This window comes from Ostrinia nubilalis, chromosome 9, assembly GCF_963855985.1.
Source record: "Ostrinia nubilalis chromosome 9, ilOstNubi1.1, whole genome shotgun sequence".
Lineage (NCBI taxonomy): Eukaryota > Metazoa > Arthropoda > Insecta > Lepidoptera > Crambidae > Ostrinia > Ostrinia nubilalis.
This window is the reverse complement of record NC_087096.1, coordinates 14,160,041-14,176,121: the sequence shown is the minus strand read 5'-3', so window position 1 is coordinate 14,176,121 and position 16,081 is coordinate 14,160,041. Positions and strand designations below refer to the sequence as shown.

At 47.7% G+C, this 16,081-nt stretch overlaps 1 protein-coding gene across 1 annotated transcript in view; it reads right to left on the bottom strand.

Annotated features, from left to right (window-relative positions):
- LOC135074729 (axin) overlaps positions 1–16,081 on the bottom strand; it is a 100,708-nt gene that overhangs the window by 9,862 nt on the left and 74,765 nt on the right. The window contains exons 11-16 of the mRNA XM_063969101.1: positions 15,818–15,955; positions 13,492–13,588; positions 12,406–12,549; positions 10,937–11,042; positions 10,146–10,317; positions 1,089–1,202 (exon numbers count right to left, since the gene is read on the bottom strand). Of these exons, the coding sequence (XP_063825171.1) occupies positions 1,089–1,202; positions 10,146–10,317; positions 10,937–11,042; positions 12,406–12,549; positions 13,492–13,588; positions 15,818–15,955 (771 nt within the window). The remainder of the gene's footprint in view (positions 1–1,088; positions 1,203–10,145; positions 10,318–10,936; positions 11,043–12,405; positions 12,550–13,491; positions 13,589–15,817; positions 15,956–16,081) is intronic.

Here is a 16,081-nt window from a genome sequence, read left to right as displayed (position 1 = left end):
CCCGGCGGCGGTGGTCATCCCGGTCAGCTGACGACGCGCGCGACGACAGGTCTCGGTGCGCGCGCCGCTCCATCCGCTCCATTCGCTCGAACCGCTCGAAGCGCTCCAGGCGGCCCAGCTGCTCTAGATGTCCTGTCCCTCTACACTTCACAGCAGGTAACACTGCTTGCTTCCCCGCAGTAGAACTTACCGCGGCCTCTGCTGCTGCTTGTCCCGGCGGCGGTGGTCATCCCGATCAGCTGATGACGCGCGCGACGACAGGTCTCGATGCGCGCGCCGCTCCATTCGCTCGAAGCGCTCCAGGCGGCCCAGCTGTCCTAGATGTCCTAGCCCTTTGCACTTTACACTTACCGCGGCCTCTGCTGCTGCTTGTCCCGGCGGCGGTGGTCATCCCGATCAGCTGACGACGCGCGCGACGACAGGTCTCGGTGCGCGCGCCGCTCCATTCGCTCGAAGCGCTCCAGGCGGCCCAGCTGCTCTAGATGTCCTAGCCGTTTGCACTTCGCAACAGGTAACACTGCGCTTGCTTCCCAGTAGACACTCACCGCGGCCTCTGCTGCTGCTTGTCCCGGCGGCGGTGGTCATCCCGGTCAGCTGACGACGCGCGCGACGACAGGTCTCGATGCGCGCGCCGCTCCATCCGCTTGAAGCGCTCCAGGCGGCCCAGCTGTCCTAATATAGCCTTCTACACTTCACAGCAGGTAACACTGCTTGCTTCCCAGTAGAAACTTACCGCGGCCTCTGCTGCTGCTTGTCCCGGCGGCGGTGGTCATCCCGGTCAGCTGACGACGCGCGCGACGACAGGTCTCGGTGCGCGCGCCGCTCCATACGCTCCATCCGCTCGAAGCGCTCCAGGCGGCCCAGCTGCTCTAGATGTCCTATCCCTTTACACTTCGCAGCAGGTAACATTGCGCTTGCTTCCCCGCAGTAGAACTTACCGCGGCCTCTGCTGCTGCTTGTCCCGGCGGCGGTGGTCATCCCGGTCAGCTGATGACGCGCGCGACGACAGGTCTCGATGCGCGCGCCGCTCCATTCGCTCCATCCGCTCGAACCGCTCGAAGCGCTCTAAGCGGCCCAGCTGCTCTAACCGCTCCGAGCCCTCGGCTATCCAGAGCAAGATGCGAGGCTCCACGCTCGCTCCCTCGCTGACTACTGATACGCCGCTGTCGGTGAGCTCCGTGACGGTTTTCTTGCTGAATGATCTGTGAAACGCAAGATTACATTAACTTTTAACAGATCTACGCTCTGATATCGATGGAAAATCGGCTCACACTAGCCGATAAGGAAATAAATACGACGTGACTATTCGTGAAATCTAATTTCCCTTTTGATCAAAATGTCCCCCTTTTGCTCAGAAGCAACGTGGGCGTACGTGCGTAGGGGAAACAGAGGAGAATTGTAACAGAGGTAAATTGTAACAAAGTCAATTTCCCTGAATCTATGACACTTTATCGAGCTAGTAACTTCACGAATTCGATGCTTTTTGGATACTCCACAGTATGCGTGATTTTTTCAGCTCGCTAACTCTCCTCAGTCTCACATACTTGATACATAGTAATATTCATAAAAAAGATGTTTCTTTTTCTTCAAACGTCATAATATTACAGGGTTTATCATATAAGAGTGTGTGGTTTCGTATAAAATAAAGGTTTTTATTCTCTTTGTTCATCATCATCATTATTTTCAGCCATAGGACGTCCACTGCTGAACATAGGCCTGTAGGGGTTAGTTCCCTTACACTTGGTGATAGTAGTAGTATGTTGATGTTGTTAAGTTAGAATGTAGTTGTTGAGTACAAATAGGATAAGTTGTTCGGGAGCGGAATGTTAAATGAAAGTGTCCGTCACCGATGAGCGTGTTTATTGCACTGAAAAATATTATAACAATTGAGTTAAGCGTTGACGGTAAAATGCGGTGTCGGCGAAATATAAGATGTCGAGTGTGCTCGTACATGCTGCCAAATTTTAAGAAAAGAAGAAAAATAAAAGTTTATGGCGATGACGCCTTATCTAGTTTACGAGCAGCAGATACGATCACCTCGTCTACACTATCGATATCCGCGGTCTGCTCGCTGTGCCTCGTGCGTAGTGGCTGCGCGGCGCTGCTCGAGTCTTGCTGCTCTCGACGGTTCACGCTGCAGCCTCGATACCTTCTTCTTAAGCGTAGAGTCCCCCACACAAGGAATGCAGCAATGATGAATCCAATTACAGAGTACAATACATAATTGTGTTTCTCGTGTGTGAGTGATTGAACACTTAAAGCTTCTTGTTGTTCCTTGATGTTGTCAATTTTGTTTTTCAGTAATGTTAGAGCTTCCTTGTGGTCTTCAGGGACAAATGTGTGATTGAAGTCGGTGAGAATGTGGTTTATGCTCGATTCGCGTATGTACATCGTTTCTTCGTTTGTTGTTAGTTTTAGTTCACTGTGGTAGTCATTGCGCGCGTGAATGATGAAACTGTCTCCTTTCAGCATGCAACCGAGGCCGAGTGATAAGATTCCCGTGCCGCGTAGGTGTTGTGACGTAACTCCAGCTGGACAGAAAACGCGCGTAGTGCAGTCTTCGCAACAGGAGAATAGCCACGCGCCGCGATTGTGTAATCGCACCCACTTGTCGTTGCAATTTGATACTCTTGTACGGCATGTCGATAAGTTGCCATTGTTTAATAATTGCGCCTCACACAATGTGTCGGCGACTTTTATGTTATAAATAGGTTGATTTATAACACATAATAGTTTGTTATCTTGCAATGATATGCAGGATGTTACATCTCGCTCTTCCAGAAGTACTATCATGTCTCTCCTTAGGTTGACAGCGAGGTATTCTGATGTAGATTCAATATGTTTTTCTCTGTTTTCAGTTATTTGTGGTATAGGAATGATGCGGTTGAGTTCGTATTGTTCATTGTTTATGAGTGGTAGCTTCACTTCAAATAGTAGGTATGTACTCGTTAAACGAACGTGTACACGCGCTAGCTTGTACAGTCCCCGAGTACAATGACGTGTGTTGACACAAGGCAGTGATAAGTCGCTTGGCAACTGGCCGGAGATGATGTTGAGCTGCTCCTCAAATTGATCAGGCTTGATCAGATGGGTGTCGACTCTCCCGTCCCTTACGTCAGTCACCAAGTCCAGTAGCTGTTGTTGTATTTGCCGTATATTGGATAATATCAGGTTTACGGCAAGGGCGGTGGCTGTTATGTACAGGGCGTTGTCTTGCTTGAGTTGTATACGTTCTTCTGCTTCTGTGAGATGTTTGTTGATGATGATGAATTGCCTGTTCATCACTTCCTCGTTTCTCTTGAGAAGATTGTATTCACTTTCGATGATAGATGTGTGATTTTTGTAGAGGTTCAGAAGATGATTTTCATTTGATTGTATGATTTTGATGTCTTTCTCGTACTGAGTAGCAAATCTTTCATCTAGTGTTCCAAATAAAGAATTTGCTATGTATCCGATTGCGTTCACAAGTCCTCTTTTGTGACGCGACAGTCCATGTTCTGAATGTAAGATCTCATTGTAGTGTTGAATTTCGTTAAGTTCATGTTGAAATTGAGAAGAAATTGTAAGAAATGCGGCTTCCTTTTTGCAAAGTGAGGTCAAATGATTGACATAGTTTTGTATGTTGTCCAAACTTCGCCAGTATGTAGTCATGTTGTAATATACAACCATTTTCCACTCGTCTTGTATTATTTGTATATCAGCCACCTTGTCAAAGTAAACAAGTCGTGAGGGGCTGAGCTCTGTTACGTTGACCATGTCTTGCATACTAGGTCCAACACACATTGTAAATATCATGAGCAGCGAACAAAATAAGTTGTTGAAGTGTTTTGTGCTGTTCTTGGTACTTCTACGTTTATGTTGTGTAGCAGAATTGGTTGTTTCGTTGTTGGCAGGCGGGTTGGTTGTGGTAGCGATGTTAGTTGGCTCCAAAGGAAGTCGTGACAATTTCGTAATTGGTCGTTTCATGTTGCTTGATTTAGTTTTCAGTGTGACGACACGTACACGACCGTCAGGCCCAGGATGTGTTTCTAGTACTCGGCCCAGCATCCATTTGGCAGGAGGGATGTTGTCCTCTTTTACAAGAACGACGTCTCCAATTTCTAAGTTAGTTGTAGGAAAATGCCACTTGCTTCTTATTTGCAGGGTTTGGAGATAGTCAGCGGACCACCGTTTCCAGAAGTCCTTAAACATTTTCTCCGTAAGTTGCCATCTTTTTGTGAGTGTCGTGTCCTGGCCTTCAGTTGATAGTGGTGGTTCTAAAGTTGGCTCGCCGATCAGGAAATGAGCTGGGGTCAAGCAGTCAATGGTGTCGATGTTTTCTGTTAACGCTACCAGAGGCCGAGAGTTGAGGCACCCTTCTATTTGTGTTAGCAGTGTGGTGAACTCCTCAAATGTTAATTTTTGGTCCCCGAGTACTCGTTTGAGATGATGTTTGAGACTCTTGACCGCTGCTTCCCAGAGACCGCCAGCCGTGGGCCAGGAAGGAGCATTGAAATGCCATTCAATGCCCCACTCCGACAGGTTAGTGATGACGTCATTGTTTATGTAGTATTCCAGTGCCTCCTTTCTTTGCTTTTCCAGAGTCCGTGCCGCGCCCACAAAGTTCGTGCCGTTATCGCTGTATATGTGTTGGGGCTTTCCTCTACGGGCACAGAAACGTTTCAAGGCGTTCAAGAAGGCAGCTGTGCTGAGATCGGACACCAGTTCGAGGTGAAGAGCTTTTGTACACAAGCATACGAACACCGCTACGTAGGCTTTCAATGTCTTGATGCCTCTGCCTTTATTTGCTTTGACTTCCACATGTCCAGTGAAATCAACACCGGTGTGAGTGAACGGTCGGGATGGGATGACACGTTCTGGTGGTAAGTCTGCCATGAGTTGATTGTTGGGTGCAGATTTGAAGCGATGACACGTGATGCACCGTGAAAGTTGTTTCTTCACTGCTCGTAGGCCACTGATTATCCAATATCTATTGCGTAGATACGTTAGAGTTAATCTGGCTCCTCCGTGTAGGGTCGTCTTGTGAGCTTGATCAATCAATAACTCCGTTAACTTGTCATTGTAGGGCAAGATAATAGGATGTTTTTGTTCTTGACTCAAGTTTGCGTTTCCCAGTCGCCCACCGACACGTAGGATTTTGTTTTCATCCAGGATGGGGTTCAAACTGAGAATGCTGCTAGTTGATCTCACCCGATTGTGTTTATTTAATTGTGCAATATCGTCAGCGAAGTGATTAATTTGTATTGCCTTGATAATTGCATTATGTGCGGTTTTCAGGTCACTCGTTGTTAAGTACGATGTTTGTTTGGCATTTTTGACGTCACGTGCATTGTTTATGAATCGAAATATCCAACTTAGGATTCGAGTTACACGCGCCATAGAGCTATTGTTATGTAGAAGTGACTCAATTAATGGCGCGGATTGTTGAGACACACAAACTTGTTTTATCCTTTTCAGTTCAGCATCAGTATGAAATGTTTCTTGTTTTGGATGTTCGTTGCTGTTTAGCCAGATGGGGCCTTTCCACCAAATGGGATGTGATATGAGTTGTGATGGTGTCAGTCCTCTGCTGGCACAGTCCACAGGGTTGTCTTCGGATTTTAAATGTTTCCAACAGGCAGCAGGCATGGTTTCTGTTATCTTCACCACTCGGTTAGAAACGAAGGTTTTCCAACGAGACGGGTCGCCATGTAACCATCCCAGTACCACAGTTGAGTCAGTCCATCCGTAAACAGTTACATTCTGAATGTTTATTGAGTCTATGGTCTTTTTCATTAGTCTCGATAGGAGCTCGGCGCCACAGAGTTCCAGTTTTGGTAATGAAATAGGTTTTCTCAATGGGGCGAGTTTGTTTTTTCCAGCTACTAACTCGATGATGTGTTTTCCATGTGCATCGGTTGTTTTACAGTATATAGCGCACGCATAGGCCTTCTCAGATGCGTCGCTGAATCCGTGAAGTTCAAATGTCTGTGACGTATTTCCCATCCATCGATTTATTTGTATGTTATCGATTTGGGGAAGTTCTTGTCGAAATTGATGCCATTGTCTTTGTATGTTTTCAGGAAGGGGTTCATCCCAGGTTAATCCTGAAGACCATGTTTGTTGAAATAGTAATTTAGCTTTCACAGTTACAGGTGATAGCCATCCAAGTGGGTCGTACAGTTTGGATATGTCCGATAGCAATCCCCGTTTTGTTGTGACGTCAGTCTTGCCGTCTTCGTTATGTTTGAATGTAAATTGATCTGTGCTCGGATTCCAGTTAATACCGAGTGTTTTGTTTGTTTCCGCATGTTTAAAGTTGATCATGTTTTGATTGATGAGATTTTCAGGTAAGTTTTGTAGTAATGAAGGACTATTACTAGCCCATTTGCGAAGGTTGAATCCTCCGCCTTTCATCATGTTGATAAGTTCAGTTTGTGTCGCTTGCGCCACTTCGATTGTGTTGCTTCCGCCCAGCAAGTCATCCACGTACAATTGATGTTCCAAAATGTTGGAGGCGAGAGGGTACTCATGTCCATCATCCTTGATAAGTTGTTTAATAGTGCGCATGGCTAAGAATGGCGCAGCCTTCGTACCGTATGTAACAGTGCAAAGTTGGTACTCTGTGATAAGGTCTGCTGTCGAATCTCGCCACACGATTTTTTGTAAGTGTTGATCTTCTTCACGTACCAGTATTTGTCTGTAGAACTTCTCGATGTCAGCTGTGTACACGAACTGATAGGTTCTCCAGCGCATAATGATAGCTTGAAGATCTTGTTGAATGTTTGGGCCACCTTCCATCAACGCGTTGAGGCTGTGACCTGATGATGTGTTGGCAGAAGCGTTGAAAACGACACGGAGTTTAGTAGTAGTGGAATCGGGTCTGACGACTCCATGATGAGGTAGAATACAGCTGGGCTCGCGTGATGTTGTGCATTTCTTCATGTGTTTAAGTTCCAGGTATTCATGAATGAATGCTTTGTAGCTTTTAGCCAGCTGTTCATCCTTAGCTAGTCGTTTCTCTAGTTGTTTGAATTGGGCAATGGCTTGTGGCTTTGTTGTGCCCAAATGTTGTTCATAATTCGGTTTCATGGGGATTTTCACTTCATAGCGCCCATCGTCCCGTCGGCGTGTGGTGTTGTTGTATAAAGTTTCGCAATAGTGACCATCGGGTGACTCAGGGCGTGTTTCCATGATTTCCTCCATTTCCCAGAATCGTGAAATGTCGTCAATGTTGTTGAGAATGACGTGGCAGTTGAAAGTTTTGACGTTTCCCATCAACACCCACCCAAGTTTAGTTTGTTGTGCAATGGGTGCTTCCGGAGAACCTCGTAGTATGCCCGCCATGATGATATCTGCATAGATACCAGCATCCAGTAAGATATCAATTGGCCGAGAAACATTGTAGTCTGGATCGGCCAAGTTGATGTTGCGTAGATGAGGCCATTGTTGCTTGTCAAATGTGTAGTTGGGGAGGTTGGTCATCATTTTGGACATGATGAGTGCTTCAGTTGTAAACGTGTAATCTCCAAATAGTGATTCACACACAAGTTGAATCGTTCCGTTACTTTGATTGGTCGAAAATCCAATACCAGATATAGTTGCGTTTTGTTTTCTACGTTGCAGTCCTAGACGTTGAGCAGCTGATTCTGTTATCAAGTTTATTTGTGATCCTTGATCAAGCAAACATCTCAGTTTTAGGTAAGTTCCATCAGCTGACCTAATTTTTAGTTGGGCTGTAGCAAGTAAAACTTCATTGTAATCGCCGGTAACATGATTCGCCTTGCGTTGTGACTTCGTGGAGGTCGTAGGTAGTTGCGGTGTCCCGTTTGTCGGCGAATTTGATGAGTCCACTTCTCGCAATACGTCGTGCAATGAAGTGTGGTGTTGATTGTTGCAAACGCGGCATCGTTTGATTGAGGTGCACTTCTTGCCATTGTGTGAGTACATGCAATTAGTGCATATGTTGAGTTGCGAAATTGTTTTCAACTTCGTCTCCGATGACATTTGCTTGAACGATTGGCAGTAAAGCAGAAAATGGTCGCTTTTGCACAATGGACAAATTCTTTCGGCGTTGACGTGATAAGTTTTACCGAAATAGTTTTTAGGTTTGTTTGAAGTACTCGCATATGGTGTTCTAGGCGAGGTTGAAGTGTTGTCCTTCGATGGAGTAGGTTTTGCAGCAGATGTGTTTTGTTGTTTTTTCTTGTTTATAGGTTCCAGAGCGGTGAATTTACGTTGTAGAAACTCCATGAATTCGTCAAGGCGAGGGAGTTCTCTCGGTTGTTTTCTAGTTTCCATGTATGAAGCGTATGTCTCGGAGTCAAGTTTGGTAGTCAATATGTGAACAAGGATGGGGTCCCATGTTATTGTTTCAATACCCAAGTTGTGTATTGCATGTATAGTTTCCAAACTGGTGTCGTAAAGTCGTTTTAACTCGTACGAGGCTTGTTGTTGTATCGATGGTTGATTCATGAAAGTTTGAATTTGTCTTGTAAAAAGTAGTTGTTTGTTGTTATAGCGGTGGGTGAGGATTTCCCAACAGGCTTCATAGTTTTCCGCTGACACAGTTAGGTGTTGAACGATGCGCTCTGCTTCGCCTCTGAGCTTTCCCTTGAGATGTTGCATTTTTTGGCCCTGTGTTAGCATGGCATTATTGTGGATTGCTTCACAATATAAATCCATAAAAGTTGGCCACTGAGCATAGTTTCCGGTGAATGTAGGTATCTCGATGGGCGGCAGAGAACGTTGCTGGTGGGTGGTAGCATTAAGTTTGCGGTGCAGTTCTCGTTTGGTGGTTTCAAACTCTGCTTCATGTTTTGAAAATTGTTCTTCGTAGTTTAAGTCGGTACCGATCAAAACATTGTCAATTTGCCAGTGTGTATCGTCGATGACTCTCCAACGGGATTGTAGCATTTGTAGCTTGTCTTCGAGTTCCCACTTCTCGGTGATGGATTCAATGTCAATGTTGCGAACCATACGAGAGAAGGCTCGAAAGTTGGTGTTCTGTAGGTTGATGAGTTCGTCCGATTTCGACAATGTTCCAGCCTCGGTTTGTTCAGCGGTTATGTTGGATTCCAAAAGTTTTTGGAGGGCGTCCTTCATGGATAGGTACGTCCTTTTCAAAGTTTGATAAGCATTGGTAGTAAAGTAGTCGTCTGATTGGTCTACAGACAGTAAAAGTTGTTTATGATTGATTTCAAACTCACTCCATAGCGACTCCAGAGCTTCCAGGCGTTTTTGGGCGTACTCCGGCGTCTTGCGGCGTGAGGTGTCCTTTTTAAAGTTGACCACGATCTTCTCGATCCCTTCCGTTACGAGTTGTTGTTTCTGAAGTAATTTTTCCATGTTGTTCAAGTTGGTGACTTCAGATGTTGAGATGTTGTTGAACTGTTGTTCCGGTGGTGTGGTATGTGGTAGAGATGCCTCTACGATATGTGCGCACTCTCAATTTGCCCGGGGATTCCCTCTTCCGGGAGGCCAGACAAACCGATTCGCTACCGCAGATTTATCACTAATCACACACGTTCACACTTTAGGTTCTGATGAAATATCCGGCTCGAAGAAATGTAGGGGTTAGTTCCCTTACACTTGGTGATAGTAGTAGTATGTTGATGTTGTTAAGTTAGAATGTAGTTGTTGAGTACAAATAGGATAAGTTGTTCGGGAGCGGAATGTTAAATGAAAGTGTCCGTCACCGATGAGCGTGTTTATTGCACTGAAAAATATTATAACAATTGAGTTAAGCGTTGACGGTAAAATGCGGTGTCGGCGAAATATAAGATGTCGAGTGTGCTCGTACAGGCCTCCCCCAATGATTTCCACAATGCGATGGCCGGTTGGTGGCGGCCTGCATCCAGCGCCTTCCCGCTACCTTTATGAGTCGTCCGTCGTATCTTTATTCATTGTATTATTATTTTTTGTGTCAAATAAGGATTATCTATTTCTAAAGCCTGGTCCGTGAGCACGTAGAATTTTGTCCAATGACCCCAAGCTACCCATCCTTATCGCTCGCGCGTAATTATATTGCTGTCGCGACTGTGCGACGGGCGCCCGCAGTGAGTGTGCGAGTGCGACAGCATAATTACGCGCGAGCGATAAGGATGGGTAGCTTGGGGTCATTGGACAAAATTCTACGTGCTCACGGACCAGGCTTTATAACGTACCTCTTGGAGGCGGCGTGCGAGTGGTGCGCGTCGGACGGCGCGTCGTAGTGTCCGGAGTCAGCGGACAGCGCGGACGGCGCGCGGCGCGCGTGCGGACGCGTCCGGGCACGCCGCCCGCCCGGCGGGGACGCGCCCGGCGTGCGCTCCGACCACACGCGCGACACGTGCTGGTCTGGGGACATATTGGTGAGGCTGTAGTTTGGGCTCAACAGTTGGCGACGCTGGTGACAGGACGACAGGAGTGACTGCTCAAAGCGCCAAACTAGGCACCGAGATTTTTACTTTGCGAACAGTGTTATTGGTTACATAATTAATTAGTAATATTAATAATAGTCATTAATACTGGTTACTAGCTATATTATGTAATTGTTTGTTGTTCTGAATAAAATAAAAAATAAAATAAGACACTTGACAGAAGCGCTTATTCGCTAGTAGTGCCAAACTAGTACGCAACATAAGATTAGAACGGTTTCAGTTTGAAAATTTTAAATAACTTGAAAAATCGAACTGCTTGAGGCGGGAATTGAACTAACGACCTTCCGCTTGCTGGGCGACTGTTCTTCCAACTGAGCTACTAAGACACTAGATGAACCCGTCGAAATTTTCAAGTGTAATACGCTGTTACGGCCAGATTTTTTTGACGCTAAACTCATGGTAAGCACACAGGAATATGGTACCAATTAAACACTAATTAATCAAGGTACGAAACAGATCTTATACAAAGGGTTGTGTCTTTCTCAAATCTCCAATTAATGTATTGTATGATGTATTAAAACAGTCAATCTCCTCACCTAATATGTCCTGGTCGTTGTCGTCGTCGAGCTGCAGCTTCTCGCGGATGGCGGCCGCCACCAGCTGCGGCGGCAGCGCCTGCGTCGACGGCTCCTCGCCGTCGCCCTGGTCACGTGTTTACATATTACTGACAGATCGTTTTGTAAAGGGGGCTAGACCGGGCAATCCATAATGGATGGTCAAGGAATGTTGCAAGCCCGTAGATGGGTGAATTGACTTGGACGAAAGTAAATAACAAACGTATTTTTAAATTTCAAATTAATTAAAATTACAATATCCAACAGGCTAAAAAAATCGGTGTGGTTCGATCATTATACATCAGATAATTGTTGTATTGTACTGTACATCATTGTTGTATTGTACATCAGATCATTGTTAAAATTGCGCGCGCTTTATTTAAAATGTCAGCGCGTGAGTGACGTCAGGTTGTGTACGCGCCGCGGGCAACAAGTACTAACGTCAACATGCATTCACGTCGCAATCAGCAAGGGGTGACAGTCAAATGTATACGCGACGCGGGCAGTGAGTGGTGATGTCAGCGAGTTTACTCCGAAAAACTTTAAAGCGATGAACGACGGTGACAGGTAGACCGAAACTACGTAAACAGCGTTTTGGAGTAGCCTGTCTATAAACATGCGCGGCGCAGGCAGCTAGCGTCGACGTCAGTATGCGTCGGCGCTGCGAACAGTTTTATGACGTCATAGCAGGCCTGTTCATCTCCGCGAGTTTACATCGAAAACAAAACACGCACGATGGCCCACCTACAGGATACTGTTCGACAAGGCCTCACATACGAGCGAACATTGACTCACGCACGCGTATTCTTGTGTATGATGGAAGAAAATAAAGAAAATGGTGTTCTAAATACTGTGCAGTATTTAACTGCGTAAATAATAATAAAAACACAGAATGTACTTTTTTAAGTTGCATCAAGACACTGAGAGGTAAATAAGTAGTTAATATTATTCATGATAATTCATGCTAAATCATGTATTTCCTCCGCCATTTTCCGCAGTTTGGCACCTCACGTTACATCATTTTACCGAAGTCAGCCCTATAGCTTCGGCGCAGTGCCGATCACTGACGTTTGTCAACAAAATGGTGCTTGACTCTTGAGACAGGCTAAATTACACCATATTGTTAATGACATTGAGCACACATTTTTTTAAATACCTTCGCGAAGTAAAACTTCTGTACGTAGTACTTATTATTATTCTGTGGTCATAGCGTGCGTACCTCCGCGAGGCGCCTCTCGAGCCGCTCCTTGGTCTCCTGGTCGCGGCGCACGCGCTCTAACTTCTCAATGAGCAGCGGCGCGAACTCGTCTAACAACATCTTGCGCTAAACGTATGTGTCCCTAGTGCCGTTGTCCCTAGTGATGACGTCAAAATATTGTACGCGGCGCAGACAGCGAGCTGTGAAGTCTGTATATTCGCGGGCTGGCAGCGAGCAGTGACGTCATACGTACCTCCGCGAGGCGCCTCTCGAGCCGCTCCTTGGTCTCCTGGTCGCGGCGCACGCGCTCTAACTTCTCGATGAGCAGCGGCGCGAACTCGTCCGGCGGCAACACTCGCAGCTGCTCGGCCTGCATGCGCTGTGTCCGAGGAATCATCTGAAAGTAAAACGAGGAGATACTAAGATGCTTTAATTAAATCGAGAACAGTGGGCGCGCTTTAAGAGAACACGAGCCTATCCAAAGAATGAGAACTCTCTTCACAGAAATCTAGAACAAATAGTCACAATTTCTAAACATAATTGCCTCAATTAGACCTGTTTTATAATAGTTTGCCTCCTGTCACATAAAAAAGAAACTCAAATTAAAAAAATTAAACATTTATTTCTAGCCTACAGACAAAATTTATCAGTTTCTTCTGCCAGCCGATGTGTTGTCCCGAAGTTTTGGTGAGGGCAAGCTTTATTTGGGACGTGTATAAATTCTCTGAAAGGGCCTACATACTAATAAAGAATTTGAATTTGATTGAATATCAGGGCTTGACATTGCCATAAAATGGAACAAATCCCACACAATTCAAGTCAAAAAAATCTAAATTAACTCAAAGGTGACTGACTGACATAGTGATCTATCAACGCACAGCTCAAACCACTGGACGGATCGGGCTGAAATTTGGCATGCAGGTAGATGTTATGATGTAAGCATCTGCTAAGAAAGGATTTTACGAAACTCCACCCCTAAAGGGGTAAAACGGGATCCACGCGTACGAAGTTGCGGGCGGCCGCTAGTATACTTCTTCTTCTTTTCGTGTCGACAACAAACCTACACAGTGTCAGCCCAAAACTCCGCCACAAGAGTGGCGTTGTCAGTAGCACTCATCAAATCCTCCTGAGTGCAGTTGCTTGGGCACTCAGGGCATGACATCAGGTGCTTCATCGACTGGGGAACAAAACCGCACCTGCACTCCATGTTTAAGCCAGCTAGCTTGTATACTAATAAAGAATTTTAATTTGATTGAATATCAGGACTAGATATTGCCATAAGATGGACCATATTACGTAATACCCAAGTTGAAATACGTCATCAATATAAGTAACGTACCATGGCGGTGTCCTGCTCCTTGTTAAGCGGCGCGTGGCGGTCCAGCCCGTGCAGTCGGTGGTGACGAGGTTCCCGCGTGCGCATCGACATGCCATCTCTGCGAAAATCAACCCTATTACTATTTACAACATGGTCTAAATTAGATCGATCGGTTGCAAGTTATTCATCAGATTTGTGAGCCAATTGAAAAAAAAATGTGAATAGTTTTTGAATTTCGAACAAAACTCGACTGTCTTTTATTTATTTATAGATTTAATTTCGACACAATGTGTTTTAAGTTTTGTTTTAATAGGTTGATGATGATTTCTTATGAAGTTAGTGACGATTAAAATATTGCAAAGAAAAACTAATTCATTCACAAAATTAAAATAAAATAAGCAATACTCAGCCTAAGGGGAAATAAAAAAGGGGTGTAACAAGCAACACTTTACAATACTTATGGAAAAATACCTGGTACCATAATGATGTTGGAGTCGTCTTCTTCTTGTGTCATACTGTTTTTCGTAAGAAATATTTACACACTGATCTGGAGAGGTCATCAGGTCAGTACTTTATGAAGAAATCTCTACGTCATAAAGAGAGGCATACTTACTGAAATTTGACAGAATCTCAGCTAGAGCAGCATCGAGTGGGCACACGTAGCGTAAAGGCAGTCATTATGACCATAGACTCAACTTGGTGATGTGTCTCGTGAGACACGGCTATGTGACGTGCACGTGTGACACGCTTCACTGTAGAGGCGGCGCTACTCACACGCTTACTTAACTTCAAACTTTCGTTGCGGGTTCAATGGCAGTTTAACTTTTCCCCGGGACAAACTTGACCTCCACTGGTTGGGCAGTACCCGCGTGTGTCACGTGACACGTGCACTGTGGAGGCGGCGCTACTCACACGCTTACTTAACTTCGAACTTTCGTTGCGGGTTCAATGACAATTTAGCTTCTCCCCGGGATAAACTGACCTGCACTGGTTGGGTTTTTATTAGCGGTAATGCTGTAGATAGCGATACAAGTACCCGCATATTTAGTGACATACTGTTGTGCCACTAGTGACATACTGCTGTGACACGCGTGACACGCTGCACTGTGGAGGCGGTAGTCACACGCTAACTTAACTTCGAACTTTCGTTGCGGGTCCAATGGCAGTTTAACTTTTCCCCGGGACAAACTTGACCTCCACTGGTTGGGCAGTACCCGCGTGTGTCACGTGACACGTGCACTGTGGACGCGGTACTCACACGCTGCTGCCGGAGAGCGACACGGCGTCGCTGTCGGCGCGGCCGCTGCTGAGCGAGGCGCGGTCGGAGTCGTGCCGCGAGCCGGGCAGGACCCGCGTGTGTCACGTGACACGTGCACTGTGGACGCGCTACTCACACGCTGCTGCCGGAGAGCGACACGGCGTCGCTGTCGGCGCGGCCGCTGCTGAGCGACGCGCGGTCGGAGTCGTGCCGCGAGCCGGGCAGGACCCGCGTGTGTCACGTGACACGTGCACTGTGGACGCGCTACTCACACGCTGCTGCCGGAGAGCGACACGGCGTCGCTGTCGGCGCGGCCGCTGCTGAGCGAGGCGCGGTCGGAGTCGTGCCGCGAGCCGGGCAGGACCCGCGTGTGTCACGTGACACGTGCACTGTGGACGCGGTACTCACACGCTGCTGCCGGAGAGCGACACGGCGTCGCTGTCGGCGCGGCCGCTGCTGAGCGAGGCGCGGTCGGAGTCGTGCCGCGAGCCGGGCAGGACCCGCGTGTGTCACGTGACACGTGCACTGTGGACGCGCTACTCACACGCTGCTGCCGGAGAGCGACACGGCGTCGCTGTCGGCGCGGCCGCTGCTGAGCGACGCGCGGTCGGAGTCGTGCCGCGAGCCGGGCAGGACCCGCGTGTGTCACGTGACACGTGCACTGTGGACGCGCTACTCACACGCTGCTGCCGGAGAGCGACACGGCGTCGCTGTCGGCGCGGCCGCTGCTGAGCGAGGCGCGGTCGGAGTCGTGCCGCGAGCCGGGCAGGACCCGCGTGTGTCACGTGACACGTGCACTGTGGACGCGGTACTCACACGCTGCTGCCGGAGAGCGACACGGCGTCGCTGTCGGCGCGGCCGCTGCTGAGCGACGCGCGGTCGGAGTCGTGCCGCGAGCCGGGCAGGACCCGCGTGTGTCACGTGACACGTGCACTGTGGGCGGCGCTACTCACACGCTGCTGCCGGAGAGCGACACGGCGTCGCTGTCGGCGCGGCCGCTGCTGAGCGAGGCGCGGTCGGAGTCGTGCCGCGAGCCGGGCAGGACCCGCGTGTGTCACGTGACACGTGCACTGTGGACGCGGTACTCACACGCTGCTGCCGGAGAGCGACACGGCGTCGCTGTCGGCGCGGCCGCTGCTGAGCGACGCGCGGTCGGAGTCGTGCCGCGAGCCGGGGCAGTACCCGGCGTACGTCACGTGGGCGCTGTACACCGAACGCTTGCGGTGCCTGTACCGGTGCCGGTAAGGATAGGACAGGGAGGGAAGGGTCAAGTGTATGTTGTGATGAACGAAACAGCCGCGCAGTCAAACAGCAAGATCGAAAATCATATGGTGCAGCAAAAGATTTTAATTA